Raw genomic sequence first — 17835 nt, 5'->3', positions numbered from 1 at the left:
TAGCAGCAAAAACAGGTTACTAATTAAGAAGATAGATAGATAGATAGATAGATAGATAGATAGATAGATAGATAGATAGATAGATAGATAGATAGATAGATAGATACTTTATTAATCCCAATGGGAAATTGGGTGGTTAGAATGAAAACCTGCAGCCATTGCGGCCCTCCAGGACCGGAGTTTGACACCCCTGCTTTAAAGGTATAGTTTCAACCGTTGCCCTCGCCCGCCTGTTGCTTCTATCGCCTACACAAAACGCGAGACCTTCCCGCTTGCCGTACTTTTAAAGGGCCCGCGCACGGTGCGTTAAGTCGGCGACGTTGGCGAGTGCGCGCGCGCAGAGGTCAGACGGACTGGCAGATTGGGGTAAGTAAGGACGATCGTTGGACTTGCTGTGGTTCGGTTCGGTTCGGTTCGGATTTGAAGCGGACTGCCAACTGCTTCTTGTTTTACAATTTAGTATTCTGCAGATTGTTGTCGGGTCGTTAGTCGAACTGTCGCAATCTTATAAACGCGGGTTTCTGAACGTGCGGTGTGACAGGAGCCCAAACTCAAGCTGGTTTGTCGCTGGTGTTTAAACGGGTCTCAACGTTTTCCCTTGCATAGTTTAATCGCTACGTTGCGTAAAGATGAAAAAAATATTCAGTCACCGGGTCTGCGTCTTCATTTTAACATTCGGTATCAATGAAGACAAAAATTATCCGGCGTTCTAAAACAAGGAGCCTACCGGGTCTGCCGGCTACACCGACGAGCACTGCATTAGCGTAACGGTTGGCGGAGTAAGTGTCATTCCACTCAGGGAGATCGGCGCTTTGTCACACTACGGCCATTATTTTTGCTCCTGTTCGATTTGTTGCTTTAACAAGAATGGGATGTCCCTGAGCTAAACTTCAAGTGTCAGAGAAAAGGGTCTGAATACTTGAATTACTGTGCGATTTCAGGTTTTTTTTTTTTTATTTTTAATAAATTTGCAAAAATGCCTAAAATTCTGGTCGGCTTTGTCATTCTGGGATATCAAGTGTTGTTTGATGAGGAAAAAATAAACAAAAGATTTTAACAAAAGGCTGCAACATAGCAAAAATATGAAGAAAGTAAAGGATCTGAATGAAGACTTTGTGAAGTTACTGTGTGAGTGTGTTATTTGGGACACCTGAGAAAAATGAGTGTGAAAGGTTATTAAAAAAAAAAAATCACCTTTTAGTGAATTACCTTAATCTCACACTGAAGAAAAATGGGAAATCAAACCTTTAACTGAAGTAAATATACTTTAAATTTAATGTGACAGGTGTCTGCTCACACTTACAGGTAATCTAACTTAGACACCATTAAAATATCCAACTACGCCATCCAGTTTTATTAAGAGACTGGGAACTCTTGAAATTTACTGATAATAGCACAGAGGTTTCTTTAAATTGGGCGGTGAGTAAACACACAATGAAAGACACAACAGTAATTTCAGTAACTTCTATTACATAAGACAATATAAAGTACATTAAAAAGATAAACGAACATAACAAAATCTAAAAATATCAGGAACAAATTTCCTTTTTTTTTTTTTTTAAAAAAAGGAAACCACACAGTCCACACTCTAAAAGTCCGTTAAAAACAAGAATTGGAGGATACAACCTTTAATGGTGCCGAGTCCAGTTTGCGCACTGTGTTACCCCAACAATTAATCGTCCAACTGTCCACCAATGCACTCTGTTCACAGGACACTCGTTTCCCAGCAGAAGTTTTGTAAAATCGTGGAATCCCTGTCAGTGTCTCCTCGTCGTTCTTTTTTCCCCACTGTGGGATCCTTGTGTTGCTGAGACCTCGGCACGCCTCACTTCTTGTCCGCCAGCTTTGCTCGGTCCTTTCATGCAGCTTTACTCTCTCGCTGGACCCACAACCATCTTCTTGTGGATCTGTCTCTTCCTCCCTCGGGGTAAGTGTTGCTGTCTGTGTCCCTCACGTCGCACCAGCCACGTACCCCTGTGCTCTCTGCGGGTATCTTGGCAGCGTTCTCAGTGGACCGTCCCTCCTCTGCCCAGGAGTTTAAATCTCCTTCAGTCCTGGACAATCAGTTTAAACAATGGCACATAAATTTCCTGGGTTTAACAATTAATGAAAACACAATATTGTTACCAACCATTAATGAGTACAGATCTGTTGATTAGAAACCAATATTGTCAGACATGTTAATTTCCAAGTCAGGTAAATACAGACATCGTCCAAGGAAGGAGCAGTTCTGTTATCACAACTTGGTGTTGTTTGTAATCTCAACCAGCCAAAAACTTAAAAGCGGTGTCTCCTTTGAGAAAATATAATTCCTATTTCTAAAATAAAGTAATTATTTTTAACAAGGCCAGATGTACCACAATGATTGGCACTCCTGCATTTTATACTTTTTAGCACCTCCCTTTGCCAATAAAAGAGCACCGAGTCTCCTCCTATAACGTCTTATTTACATTTACATTTATTTGCTTGGCAGACACTTTTATCCAAAGCGACTTACAAAAGAGGCAAACATAATCGAGTAACTTTAGGCTTGGGCCTGTGTGTTCAGCAAGTGTAGTAGGACAGGTAAGAAAAGTTGATTAACACAAGTGAAAAGATGAAATAACTCCTATGTTTACAGTCATAGATTGCAATTGATAAAGTAATTAAACGTAAACAGCAAATTAATCAACAACATAAAAGATCACAGAGCATACTCCCCCCCCCCCCCCCCAGTGTTTATTTCAGCATTTCTTGCACTGAGTTGCAGTCTGCACTTTGTATGCACATACAGTATATGTACAGTATATACGAGGGATGTTCAAAATGTTTCCACACGGGTTTTTTTTTTATTTACTCTATTAAGAATTTTAAAAATCAAATTACACCCAGCGTCGTACCAACTTATTAATCCCCAATTACTACTCCTCCCGCCTTCACTGTTTCCAACGAAAATATAAAAGTACAGAAACTTTTTGAACATCCCTCATCTATCTATCTATCTATCTATCTATCTATCTATCTATCTATCTATCTATCTAGTCTTTATATAGTGGAAAAAGGTCTTATGGTCACATGAGGCCAAAATTGAACTATTTGGCCTCAATACCAAATGGTCCACCAATGCAGCTCACCATCCGCAACACACCATACAGTGATCCCTCGCTATATTGCGCTTCGTCTTTCGCGGCTTCACTCCATCGCGGATTTTAAATGTAAACGTTCACCTTTCAACACGACAACGACCCGAAGCACACAGCAAAATGTACAACACAGGGGCTGAAGGAGAAAGAAGTGAATGTCCTGGTGTGGCCAGTCAGAGCCCAGACCTTAAATCACAGTGGAAATCTGTGGAAAGATCTGAAGATAGCAGACCACCAACGCTCACCATCCAATTTTACGGAACCTGAACAGTTAAACTGTAAAGATGGGGGGGGGGGGGGGGTAAAATATTATACAATCTAGGAGTGCAAAGCTGATAGAGAAGAATCAACAGACTCGGGGCTGTCATTAAAGCAGAAGGTGGGTCAACAAAATGACATTGACATGGGGGGGTGATCTTTTATTCATCTCAGTAGTTCTTGTTTTTGATTTTTTATAATTACACTACAATTAAATTACAATTCTAAGTACACTTTGTTTTTCTTCTCTACGTTTTCATAATTAGAATTGTCTTGTCTTGGGACTATTTTTTCTTTTCTTTGTGCAAACATTTACATTAGTGATTTTAAAAAATATATATATATATACACATCTGCCTCTCTTGAACCTCTCTTATTACCCCCTCAGTCCTGGTGGGTCCCAAAGAACTAGCAGGCCATCTTCTTTAGTAGACGGCTTGTGACGCAGGTTTCTTCTCAAGCCCCACACCAGATCTCTCTCCCCCTTCCTTCCTTCGCTATCAGAGTTCACAAAACGAAAGGACACGCTTTGACATAAACGGGAATTCACAGCAAAAAATCCCTCCCTCAACCACCACCCCCCGTCGCTTTGACGTGATCAGGACTTCATGAGAGAGAATATTGTTTTGACTGTACTGGGACTTCACGGGTGACCAACCTCCACCTCCATTTGCTTCAGTGTGATTGGGACTCTCTGTGGCTTCAAGAGGGAAGTGGTGAGTAATTGCGTGGCACTTCACGGAGGCTCGAGTAAGACGGTGGGTTTTGGAGATGCCCGTTATTTGGTTCAGAACCTTTTTAGTACTGGTACTGAGGTCTGCAAGCTGGTATCGATAGCGAAAGTCAAAATTGTATTACCAATCCCACGCTAGTCCCTCCATTTCAGAGAATGTAGTATTCCTCACTGAAAGAATGATCAGTAAGGTAGTCCTTCCTTACATGTGCCAGTTATTTCTTGGTGTTTGCTCTTTGGGAATTGAGCACACGTGTGAACGTGTTAACTAAATGTAAATAGGCCTTATCTAGTTAAGTAAAGTTCACAATGTCCTCCGTTCAGATTCCTTTTCCTTTTTTCGCACGTTGAATTGTAATGACTAAACAACAAAACGGAAATGAGCAGAATCGGTGATCAGTTGCTTTACAGTATAGCCCACGTTGTGTCTCCTGACAACCGAGAGAGGCTCAGAGTAGAGCCGCTGACAACACACATCGAGAGGAGCCAGTTGAGGTGGTTTGGGTATCTGACACAGACGTCTCCTTGACGCCTCACTGTGGAAGCTTTGCTGGCACAACCAGCTGAGAGGAGACCCTGGGGAAGACCCACGGTTTTCTGGGAGTTTTCTATCCCCCTAGATGGCCTGGGAACGCCTTGGGATCCCATAATATGAGTTGGCAAATGTGACTGGGGAAAAGCATGTCTGGGCCTTACTGCTAGGACTGCTGCCCCCGTGACCCGGGTTCAGATAAGGGGGGGAAAATGAATGGGTGGAATTTTTAGCTGCTGTAATTTGACATTAATACATTCAGGTTGCTGTTTAAACGTTTACACATTTCTAACATCTTTAACATTATCTACATTTCTTAAATTTTAACGGGCACAGCCCATACCATCCCAGCCTTGATTCATGAATTTTCTCCTTAACAGTCACCTCCTGTGTGTTTTCTTTATTACGCTTTCTGCCTGCGTGGTTAACTCCCTTTGGCTCTTCATCTCCATAACTTCCAGCTTTCTTTTCTGTTATTCTTTCAAAGCCCACGTTTGTGCACCACACGTCATAACAGCTGTAGCCATTGTTGTGATCCATCGGTCCCAGACTACTCCTGTGGTCATCTGCCATGCACTGCCTACTCGTTGCAGTATTCCCGCACGTCTAATTATTTTATTAATAAATTCAAAATGAAATATGTCAAAGCAAGGCAATCAGCATGTGAAAAAAAAAAAACAAATAGTGCCCCTCCACCCCACCCATCCTGTCCCGTGTCCTCCTGCGCCACACCACCAGGAACCACCGGTATGCCAGCTGACCACACAACCGCATCCGACCAATGGAGTAACTGCATCTCAAGTGTCTGCTCATAAAAGGTTTAGGTTGGGATCAGCAGAATGAACCTAGTGATGAACAGAGACACTGAATGCTCCAACATCTTGCAATGCAGACGGCCCCAGAATAGTCCGATTACGAAAGGGGATCCACCAGTTTTTCAGTGTGATCAGGTCAGAGGTCTTTCATCAAGAGGCAAGTTCTGCAACTGCTGTATCCAAGTGTATGAATTTACACTGGTGCATGGAGAGAGTGAGGCCTGAAAGATCTTGGAGCATAAAGGGGGGGGGGGGATAGGAACTGGTGGGATCGGAGTGATGAGAGACCAGAAACATGGAGGAGGAGGAGGGTGAGAAGGATGAGGAGATGACCACCAACACATATGCATGAATGTCCCTGGGTCATCAAGGGGCAAAAGTAACAGAATGGCCCTTTCCAGTGTCGCTTATGAAGGGTAATTTAAATGGACTAAGTTGATGGTCGGGGTCAGTATGTAAAAATGTGATGGTTTTGAAAATGAGACCCTTGCAAACTGGAGAAGAGAATGTGAGGTCACTTACTTTCATGGCATAATGTCCTGTCTGAGTCTGATTTGTGAAGAGTTGCCTCTTCTTTTACAGGCCAACTTTGCAGGCAGTCAGTTTCTGAGAACACTGAAATTCCAGGATGGGTCACGACCATGGACATGGTCATGGGAAGATGGTGCTCCCAGACTACAAGCAGTGGAAAATCGAAGGGACGCCTCTGGAGTTCACGAAGGAACGGCTGGCCAGGAGAGGCCTGAGGGATCCTTGGGCTCGGTAGGTGCCATAAGTCATCTCTGGGAGCAGTTTGTGGTGATTTGTAGGGTTTTCTCAAATTCTGTCTCCAGTAGGCAGGTGTAGACAGATAGCACTTTACTCCTCCCCAGGAGGAAATTTGGCTTTTTATAGAAGCTCATTAAATGAATAAATACACAAATAGCTAGGTAAACCTGCAGACAAAGCATTTATATATGTACTCACTAAGCACTCCATGATAAAAATGTAATGGTCCTGGTGACGTGTGCGATTTCAGTCTGTTTAATCTCAACTGCTCTTCTCCCTTTACAATCTCCAAATCGCTCAGTACCTCCTGAGACAGTCCAGGTTGGCTCCACACTGCCTGGTTACATCCAGGAGCATCTTGATCACAGGACAGTCGATAGTCATAAGCCGAGATGCGCCAAGCAAATGAGGACACAGCAAGGGGTTGGTGCAAATGTGTAAAGTGCTTTTATTAAAACCAAAGTACGGTACAAAATATCTTCTTCGTTAAATAAGTAAATCCATAAAATCAAAGTGTCAATTGGAAGCTAAAAACAAGCAATAAAAACCTCATTTTAATGGAATTAAAAATTTCAGACCAGTTTCACCAGTTAACACTAGAATTACCAGAGTCTACGAAAAAACTCGTAGATCCGGCCCGCCTTAAAACCGTTCTCCGCTCTCTTTTGTCTTCTAAATGTGCCGATTAACATGGCAGCTAGCAGCTGGCTATTCCATCCCCCACCGCCGCAGAACGTTCACTAAGTTTTCCCAGCTCATGCCTTGTTTGATTGTCTGGGAGCGACTGCACTGCTGGAGTTTGAGTGGAAATAATAGGTCACTATTTGGAACACACGCAGTTCATGTGTGTTCCGTTTTCTTCTTAAAATCTGGTGTCACCTCCACTTATCCAATAGAGACCTTGCTTCATGAGGAGACACCCAATGACACGTGCAGTCACCCACTAAACTCCGGCTTCAGGGTTCTACTGCCAGTCTGTTGGTGTCCAAAGGACTCCCCTCCAATGTATTTGGTTCTCTTTCTCTCCTCCTTTTCCGTTCTCATCCCCTTTCTCTCATGCAGGCTCCTTTTCTAACCCTGACTGGTTGCAGGTGCTGCTGTCCTGTGAATGGGGCACCTGACTGACACGCTCTCATTTGCACGTGAATGGGTGATCAGCCAAGCACCCCAATCAACCCCGGCACCCATTTAGAGCCTGCGTGCTCCAGGACTCGATTATTTATTTAAAATTGCGCTTTGCCACGGTCCTCTTATCATGCGTCCTTAGTAGTTCGTGTTACTGCTGGAGGTTGTTAACTTCCTCACATGTGCGAGCTTAAGAAAGACGCAAGTTTAGAGTATCTGATATTTCACGGTCTGTATTTTTTAATTCCCCTTTATTCCTCGTTGACCAATCTTTAACTTCTAAAATATTGAAAGAATCTCTTTGGTTTGTCTTTCGCCTTACTTACATAATTTCTCTCCAACTGCTGTTTAGTTTACCTAATATCCTTCTTTAGAGTTGATCTCATATGCCCTACAATTTGCATTAGAGCTACAGTCCCCTCCAAAAGTACTGGAACACCAAGGCCAATTGATTTGTTTTTGTTGTTCACTGAAGACATTTGTGTGTGAGATCAAGAGGTGAGGATGAGAAGAGAGATCCGAGTTTCAACTTTTATTCCCTGGTATTTACATCTCGGTGTGTTAAACCACATAGAACAGAGCACATCTTGTATCAAACCACCCAGTTTTTCAAGAGAGCAAAAGAATTGGCACATTACAAGTGACGGGTGTTTCTTGTTCCCCAGGTGTGTCGTATAGGATTGACTAGCAAAATACCCGCGCTTCACAGCGGCAAAGTACTGCTTTAAAATTTGTATTAAGTAGAAAAGTAAACTTTTTAAATTGAGGGAAAATATACCAATAATTATTTGTTAAGGATCTTTTTGTATACCATGTTGTCAGTTCGGCCCTCCGGTTGTAATATGACCAAGCTGTGCACTGAGCTTACTCTTGAGCATGCAACGTATAGTTGGCCATGTGAAAAGCAATCTCGCCTCAAATCAATGCCAAACTTTTGTAGGGTCTGTCCCTGAGACTTTTTAATTGTCACTGCGAAGCAGAGCATTACTGGAAATTGGAGGCATTTGAATTGAAATGGTTTTTAACTTTTGAGTTCCAACTTTTGAGAGTTTAAACATTCATAAACATCAATGTGTCCACTACTCAAATCGTCACCTGTGAATCTAAGATGTTTAAGAGGCATTGGCGGTTGTCCAAAGGTGTAAAATATTTGGCCATTTTGGTACACTTGAAAGCAACAACCAAACAATTCAGCGGCAGCCATCAACTCACATGCAGAACCATAGGTGAAGGGCTTAAGCATGTCACTCTTCTAGTGCTCCTGTGTAGTATAATTATCTCCTGTACTGTCATCAGTCCACACCTTCAGCCTGTCCCAGTCATTCAATACATAAGACACAATGTTCCTCCAGATATGAAGAGTGAGCCTGATATGGCCGTGTAATATGTAACACAGAGAATGGAAAAGGCAGTCGCCATCTCCGGGCATGGTAACCACTCGGTAAGTTACAGTTCTTTGATCGATGGTGATCACCTCGATAGACATATTAATGGGGGTACGTTTGGAACGATAAAGGAAATGGGTACCTGGACAATGTAAACCAAGTCTAAAATACCTACACAATAACTATAGTCATAATAAACGAACAATAAAACCGCGGAGAAGCCATGGATTAAATAAAAATTCTGCAGTTATCAGCAGGGAGACATGAATACCGTGGCGAAGCAAGCAAGGAAGGGAAAGTAGAGACCGGAGCGACGGATGGCCTTATATAGGCAGGCAGCCAACTACGTGGGAGGCGTGGGGATGGGGGACCCAACGCTGCCTCACACGGCGACTGAGCTGCAGGCTATGGACGTATATATATACGTAAGTAGGATTCAGTTAGCATTGGGAACCCACGTACCAGATTTCTTGAAGATGGAGCCATAAGTAACAAAGACCATTGGAAAGTTCAATATGGCGGCCAACAGTGGCGTCATACCACCGAAATAAGTACGTACATCGGTTTCGGTTAGCGCAGGGAAGTCGCCTACCAAATTTCGTGAAGATGGGGCCATAAATAAGAAAGTTTAACATGGCGGACGTTGGCGACTGTTATGACCGTTGCGCGCAGAATTTCTAAATGAAACCTGCTTAACTTTTGTAAGTAAGCTGTAACGAATGAGCCTGACAAATGTCAGCCTTCTACCTACATGGGAAGTTGGAGAATTAGTGATGAGTGAGTGAGTAAGGTGAGGGCTTTGCCTTTTATTAGTATAGATTACTTAATTATTACGTAGCCCAGGATATCGCCTCTCAGTTTAAGCTCTAGCTTTCACCTGTGAAGACTGTGTTTGTTGTTAAGAAGGGTAGATTAACATGAAGACCAGAGAGCTGTCTATGGGAGAAAAGCGTGCCATTCTGAAGCGGAGTAAAGGGGTAAATCCTTCAGAGGTATTTCAGAAACATTGGGCATAGCCAACAGCACAATTTGGAACGTCAGTAAAAAAGAAGGAAACCACTGGTGTACTGAGCGACACAACAGTACCAACTGCAGAGCTGGAGCACCATACATCACCACAGGTATACACCAGCAGTTATAGGTTAGGGGTTAGTATGGTTAGCGTTTAGGATAAATGGTTAAGGTTAGGGGTAATTTTTGTTAAGGTTAGGGTTTGGTTTAGTTAGCTTTTTAATAAATTTGATTTGTGATGACCCATAAACATTTATTACCAAACTGCTAGTCTAGACGTGCGGGGATGTCACTTCCGGCCTGATACTGCTGGCATAGACCTGCAATGACATATGGTGCTGTGGCTCTGCAGATCGATACATCTCGTGCAACAGGCAGTGAACCAGTCATCCCAGGAAAACAACAGCAGCTGACGACAGACAAATGGTGAGAGCAGTAAAGAAAACCCCAAATCAACAGTTTGTAACATCATGAACAACCTTCCAAGAGCAGGGGTGGAAATATCGCAGTCAACTGTTGGAAGGAGACTTGGACAACAGCAATATAGAGGCCATACTGCAAGATGAAAACCACTCATCACCAGTCAAAATCAGAAAAAAAAAGTACAGATAGGCCACAACAGTTTTATGTACCGATGAGACAAAGATTAATGTCTACAATCATGAGCAGGCCCCCTCTTTGGTAAACATATAAACTCATCTGTGAAGATTGGTGGAGGTGTGTGTCATGGCTTGGATTTGCATGGCCGCTTCTGAAAGAATCTCAATCATTTTTACTGATGACTAACCGTCCCCTGCGGCTCCACCTATGTAGTTGTAACGGCCGACCCCTTACCCAGCCGGCAGCTACACCTCCAAGACCTGTGGCCTGGATAATTTACTGAGTATGAATCAAACTATCAAGCCGTACCTCTAACAATGTACACTTTTCCCACAATCGACGGTGTAAATATAAACTCACAAAAGCAGATATGTAAAATTATACTGATTAAATGTATTAAATGAAACAACCAGACAAATGCAACAATAGAAAGAAACATAAATATCCCTCCACCACATCAACAACAAGACACCCCCGTATATAAATACAGTAATCCCCCGCTATATTGCACTTCGCCTTTCGCGGCTTCACTCCATCGCGGATTTTATATGTAAGCATATTTAAATATATATCGCGGATTTTTCGCTGCTTCGCGGGTTTCTGCGGACAATGGGTCTTTTAATTTCTGGTACATGCTTCCTCAGTTGGTTTGCCCAGTTGATTTCATACAAGGGATGCTATTGGCAGATGGCTGAGAAGCTATCCAGCTTACTTTTCTCTCTCCCTTGCGCTGACTTTCTGTGATCCAGACGTAGGGGTTGTGAGCAGGGGGGCTGTTCGCACACCTAGACGATACGGACGCTCATCTAAAAATGCTGAAAGATTATCTTCACGTTGCTATCTTTTGTGCAGCTGCTTCCTGAAACGACATGCTGCACGGTGCTTCGCATACTTAAAAGCTCGAAGGGCACGTATTGATTTGTGCTTGAAAAACAAACTCTCTCTCTCTCTTTCTGTGCTCTTGACGGAGGGGGTGTGAGCTGCCGCCTTCAACAGCTTTGTGCCACTGTGCTTCGCATACTTAAAAGCCAAACAGCCCTATTGATTTGTTTGCTTTCCTCTCTGTTTCCTTTGAAGAGGAAGATATGTTTGCATTCTTTTAATTGTGAGACAGAACTGTCATCTCTGTCTTGTCATGGAGCACAGTTTAAACTTTTGAAAAAGAGACAAATGTTTGTTTGCAGTGTTTGAATAACGTTCCTGTCTCTCTACAACCTCCTGTGTTTCTGCGCAAATCTGTGACCCAAGCATGACAATATAAAAATAACCATATAAACATATGGTTTCTACTTCGCGGATTTTCTTATTTCGCGGGTGGCTCTGGAACGCAACCCCCGCGATGGAGGAGGGATTACTGTACAACAAAACCCTCCCTTGCCCCTGTAACATATAATACACAACACGAATAACAAAGAAACTGAACGATATACAGAATGATCGTGAACTTGAGTCCGGTTATAAAAACTGTCCTGAATACGGTTGACTGAACTAGTTAAAAATGAGTTGTTTGATTTTCCCGGAACAAAATGGAACAGCCTCACCGTGAATCCTCGGTGCGTGGTGGATGATAAAGTCCGACCCCGGGAACTCTCGTGATGAGGGTATTCAAGTAAGTCCGGCGGATTGAAAAACAAACTGGATGAAAATGCGCGATGTAGAATACAGCAGGTACAGATGGCTCGTGGTCGTGAAAATGAAAAAGTCTCCTTCTCTTCTCTCTCTTCCTCCTCTCCCTTCCTCTCAATGGCTTAAATAGTCCTGTGACGGCTGTAATTGATTAATAGTGAACAGGTGTTTTCCAGGTTTGAGGCTGTGGTCTTCTTCCATCATCGGGACGGCATTTACTGATACACACACATAAACAGCAAACGGGACAATGGAAACGAGACGCACTCAGTACTGACATTTGACAACACTATGTAGCCCCGCTACGTAGTAGTGAAACAGGACAGTGAGGAGGGCCCTGCCTGGCTCTCTACTCCTGACGTCACTCTTCCCGCTCCCCTCGGCCTGCAGTCTCTGTCTCAGATTAGCGTGAATATATCGCTGCTGCAAGTGAACTCTGATTCTTAGCGCGATGACAGAAGTCATGAAATCAACTGGAATGTTCAAGCAAATTACAGAAAAAAACCCAATCTAAATCTGTCAAGTTGTTCTCTCGTTCGCTAGCTAAGTGGAGGTAATTTATGCCATGAGGCCACGCCCTCCTCACCTTGGCCCACTGAGTGTCTCTCGGATTCTTGCAAATAAATCGTTACCGCAAGAGAACTATGACACGTAGCGAAATGAGAGAATTCGCAAAAACAATGGAATGTTCAAGCAAATTACAGAAAAAAGGTCCTGCCTCCCCCTCCTCTTGGGCCGCAGCCTCTCTTTCAGATTTGCGCGAATAAATCGGTGCCGCAAACGAACACTGATACTTCGCATGATGAGAGTCGCAAAAGCAACTGGAATGTTAAAGCAAATTATGGAAAAAAAACCTGATCTAAATCCGTTAAACAGTTCTCTCATGAAAAGTGGACACAGACAGACATTGGATTATATATAGAGAGATGTAACTCATGATGGTCGTAGCAGAGTGAACTCAAAAGTCTACAGAAACGTATTGTCTGCCAATTTAAGGAGAAATGTGTCCAAGCTAATTGGGGAAGAACTTCATTATACTGTAAGGCAGGGGTGGGCAAAGTCAGTCCTGGAGGGCCACAGTGGCTGCAGATTTTTGTTCCAACCCAGTTGCTTAATTAGAAAGCAATTCTTGTCAATAATTTAATTTCATGGCTTGTTAATGCTTTAACTCAGCCATGTCAGGTAATTCTCATATCCTAAACTTTTTTCCCCCTAAGGATATCATCCAAATGATTTGAAGGCTAAAATGGACGAGTAATTCTCAGTCCTTCACTTTTATCTCTTCACTTTCCTTCCAAGTATTTAATTAAACCCAATAGTGCATGATAAATACACACATTTGTAAATGGAAACAAGCTAAATGAGAAAACTGCTGGTTTCTTTTGTCATTTGCATGTTATTGCTAATTAGGAGCCATTAAAAATCGAGAATACAGCTGTTTAAGACTAAAATAAGCAAAATCTTAACAAGTGAAACAACTAAAGTGAAGCACAAGTGTTATTTGAGCAATAAGTGCTTCTTATTAAGAAACTGGGTTGGAGCAAAAACCTGCAGCCACTGCGGCCCTCCAGGAATGACTTTGCCCACCCCTGCGCTAAGGTAACGATCTGAAACACACTGCCAGCTCAACAAAGGAGTTCATCAGTGGAAAAGAAAATGGAAGGTCTTGGACTGGCCAAGTTCTTCACTAGATCTGAACCCAACTGAAGATGCACTTCACCTCCTGAAGAGAAGACTGAAGGAAGAAACGGATAACAGCTTAACGACGCTGGGGTAAAAGCCTGGAAGGGCAAAGCCAATGAAGAAATAAGAAATCTGGTGGAGTCTGTGGGTCGTGGGCTTGAAGCAGTTATTGTGCGCAAGGGATGCACAACTAAATATGAAGTGTTTTTGACTTGAAAATGTTCAGTTTCAATACTTTTTTTGGTCACTTGAAAATCTGGGTGGTTTGATACAAGATGTGCTCTGTTCTAAGTGGTTCGAGATGTAAATACCAGGGAATAAAAGCTGACACTCGGATCTCTACTCTCCTCTTCATCTTTTGATCTCGCACACAAATGTCTTCAGTGCACAGCTAAAACAAACTCATTGGCCTTACTGTTAACAACACTTTTGGAGGGGGCTGTGTTAGCAGGGCCGTCTTAACATACGGGCACGCTGGGGCCCCATGCTAATCTATGTATTTTGTGAATGCTGTCAATAAATAAATACTATACTATACGAAACTATAAATATTTGTTATTGTGTTACAAGTGGACATTGGCATTCGCCTCTGATTTCACAGTCACCTCTGCAACCTCACGTGCCTGTATGTGTGCTGATCGGACGCACTGCGTAACGTAAAAGTGTAAATGTTAACCTCGCCCCAACTCAATTCTCTGCAAAGAAATTTCTCAAATGTTTGAACACTTGATTAATAACCAATGATTCATGGTCATTTCATACTGTGCCGTCTCCATCTGTATGGTTTACCAATTGAGTATCATTATTTATATGTTGACATTTTTGTGTTTTTCAAGGCTCATGTTATATCGTTTGCTGTACGGCATGTTTTTTAATGTTTAAACACTGATTTTGTTGGAAGTACCAATACAATAAATAGATGCTTAATTTGATGGACCATTTACGTTTTTGTTCCTGTGAGTACTTGTGTAGGTAGGGGCCCCAGTGCACTGCTTTGCCAGGGGGGCTATAATGCTGTTAAGACGGCCCTGTGTATTATTCTTCTAGACGCCGTATTTGTCTTTTTTTCCTTATTAACGCCTTGTGGAGTGTTTTTTTTATTTTTTATTTTTATTTAAACTAAACTAAAAATGAACTGGGTGTGAGATTTGAAGATCTGACATTAAACACTAACATTGGCCAAGGTACAAGCACAAATCCCACCGTTGCATAATAAGACTGTTTGCACAGCAGGGTGCAATAAAATACATCGTGAAGTCCATCAAATTGATTTCTGTGAAGCAGTGTTTTATCGTAGAAGGGTCCTAGGGTGACCAAGTTCTTACTCTTAGGGTTCCAAATCCCCACTGTAGCCCCCAGATGTGTAAACTTGCCAGCCATTTAAAACGATGAAGTAGCAATCTGCATCTCCACTTGTGGTCCCCATCAGAGTTGACTGCTACTTTGGCTGAATACGTCCCCCTGTCCCTTATATCTGTGACCTTAGGTGACAAGATGGAGCACCAAAACTAACAGGAGAGATTTACACTTTTATTCATGTGTGTTGGATGTTGGTGACCAGCTGCTGAGTTGAAACACACAAGAACTGCGGTGGGGATATGGGACACAATCGGTTCAGGTCTACATAATGAAGAGTATGACTGTGAGAGCAGGGCCACCATGGGACCCTCCCACAGTAAGACAGTAGGTTTTGCTGATTTGTTCACTTCAGCTTTAGATTGACCAGACCGCTGAACTTATATGAGTGTGGAGAGATGCTGGTTTCATTTATTGGTTCATCACGTGTTCTTTTTGTTTCTACAGGAATGAGGCTTGGCGGTACATGGGTGCCTTTTCTAACCCGGTAACAATTAAGGATGTGTTCTTCAGAGGCTTCAAGTGGGGCTTTGCTGCATTTGTCGTGGCTCTCGGAGTGGAGTACGTTCTGTTCCCACCAAAGAAGGGAGGCCATCACTAAACATGAAGTAAAATTTGGACTCTGGTTCTCATTGAACATCCCAACAAGCACACTCGGCCAGGGGGGGATCTCTGAAACTGTTCAGCTCCATTGTCCTGTCATGACTCGCTGGGTGTCCAACACTGAAGATTCCTTCATAGTCTAACTAAGAGGTTCACCTTTAATAATAAATTCTACACACTGAGACACTGCTGTGTTTTCTGTCTGTGTGCATTTGGTGATTATCTGTTTAGAGTCTGTCTGTGTGCCACAGCAGTAACGAGACACAGGGGTCCATAAATTATCAAACTGTTGTCATTTACTCATCCCGTATATATCAATTTGTTTTTAATTTGGTTATCTATCTATCTATCTATTATATAGTGCCTTTCAAATCTCTCTCTCTCTCTCTCTCTCTCTCTCTCTCTCTCTCTCTCTCTCTCTCTCTCTCTCTCTCTCTCTCTCTCTCTCTCTCTCTCTCTCTCTCTCTATATATATATATATATATATATATATATATATATATATATATATATATATATATATATGTGTATATATATATATATATATATATATGTAATATAATACTGTGCAAAAGTTTTAGGCAGGTGTGGAAAAAATGCTGTAAACAAAGAACGTTTTCACAAATGGAAGTGTTAATCATTTATTTTCATCAATCAACAAAATGCAGTGAATGAACAAAAGAGAAATCTAAATCAAATCAATATTTGGTGTGACCACCCTTTGCCTTCAAAACAGCATCAGTTCTTCTAGGTACACTTGCACACAGTTTTTGAAGGAACTCGGCTGGTAGGTTGTTCCAAACATCTTGGAGAACTAACCACAGATCTTCTGTGGATGTCGGCTTCCTCACATCCTTCTGTCTCTTCATGTAATCCCAGACACACTCGATGATGTTGAGATCAGGGCTCTGTGGGGGCCATACCATCACTTCCAGGACTTCTTGTTCTTCTTTATGCTAAAGATAGTTCTTAATGACTTTGGCTGTATGTTTGGGGTCGTTGTCCTGCTGCAGAATAAATTTGAGGCCAATCATACACCTCCCTGATGGTATTGCATAATGGATAAGTATCTACCTGTGAGAACACCATTAATCCTGACCAAATCTCCAACTCCATTTGCAGAAATGCAGCCCCAAACGTTCAAGGAACCTCCACCATGCTGCACTGTTGCCTGCAGACACTCATTATTGTACCGCTCTCCAGCCCTTCGACGAACAAACTGCCTTCTGCTACAGCCAAATATTTCAAATTTTGACTCCTCAGTCCAGAGCACCTGCTGCCATTTTTCTGCACCCCCAGTTCCTATGTTTCCATGCATACTTGAGTCGCTTGGCCTTGTTTCCACATCGGAGGTATGGCTTTTTGGCTGCAACTCTTCCATGAAGACCACTTCTGGCCAGACTTCTCCGGACAGTAGATGGGTGTACCTGGGTCCCACTGGTTTCTGCCAGTTCTGCGCTGATGGCACTGCTGGACATCTTCCGATTTCGAAGGGTAATAAGCTTGATGTGTCTTTCATCTGCTGCACTAAGTTTCCTTGGCCGACCACTGCGTCTACGATCCTCAACGTTGACCGTTTCTTTGTGCTTCTTCAAAAGAGCTTGAACAGCACATCTTGAAACCCCAGTCTGCTTTGAGATCTTTGTCTGGGAGAGACCTTGCAGATGCAGTAGAACTACCTTGTGTCTTGTTGCTGTGCTCAATCTTGCCATGACATGAAACTGTCTTCCACAAGCTCACCTTGGTAGCAGAGTTTGGCTGTTCCTCACCCAGTTTGAAGCTGTTTCTGTTTCAGTTAATGACTGTGTTTCATCCTATGTGTGACATTGATGATCATTAGCACCTGTTTGGTAGAATTGGTTGATCAGACACCTGACTAGAATCCTACAAAATCCCTGACTTTGTGCAAGTGGACCGATAAGAATTGATGCTGGTTTGAAGGCAAAAGGTAGGAACACCAAATGTTGATTTGATTTTGATTTGTCTTTTGTTCGCTCACTTTGCATTTTGTAAATTGATAACAATAAACAATCATTATTTATATTTCTCTTTACAGCATTTTTTCACACCTGCCTAAAACTTTTGCACAGTACTGTGTGTGTGTGTGTGTGTGTGTGTGTGTGTGTGTGTGTGTGTGTGTGTGTGTGTGTGTGTGTGTATATATATATATATATATATATATATATGGTTACATACCAGGTAATGCATGTGGTTGGTC

General features: G+C 42.5%; 1 protein-coding gene across 1 annotated transcript; it reads left to right on the top strand.

Moving 5' to 3' along the window:
* Positions 1 to 295: 295 nt before the first annotated feature.
* On the top strand, positions 296 to 15801 carry ndufb3 (NADH:ubiquinone oxidoreductase subunit B3). The gene is made up of 3 exons (XM_028806186.2): positions 296 to 366; positions 6043 to 6222; positions 15462 to 15801. The coding sequence occupies exons 2-3, from the start codon at positions 6089 to 6091 to the stop codon at positions 15613 to 15615; spliced, it is 288 nt and encodes a 95-aa protein (XP_028662019.1). The 5' UTR covers positions 296 to 366; positions 6043 to 6088; the 3' UTR covers positions 15616 to 15801.
* The last annotated feature ends 2034 nt before the right edge of the window (positions 15802 to 17835 follow it).

This window comes from Erpetoichthys calabaricus, chromosome 8, assembly GCF_900747795.2.
Source record: "Erpetoichthys calabaricus chromosome 8, fErpCal1.3, whole genome shotgun sequence".
NCBI classification, from domain to species: domain Eukaryota; kingdom Metazoa; phylum Chordata; class Cladistia; order Polypteriformes; family Polypteridae; genus Erpetoichthys; species Erpetoichthys calabaricus.
This window is presented reverse-complemented; position numbering and strand designations above follow the sequence as displayed.

Bases quoted from the DNA above. Each gene is read 5' to 3' on its own strand.
- ndufb3 (XM_028806186.2), top strand. From the start codon at position 6,089: ATGGGTCACGACCATGGACATGGTCATGGGAAGATGGTGCTCCCAGAC. The intron at 6,223-15,461 runs GTAGGTGCCATA...TTGTTTCTACAG, and splicing joins CTGAGGGATCCTTGGGCTCG to GAATGAGGCTTGGCGGTACA.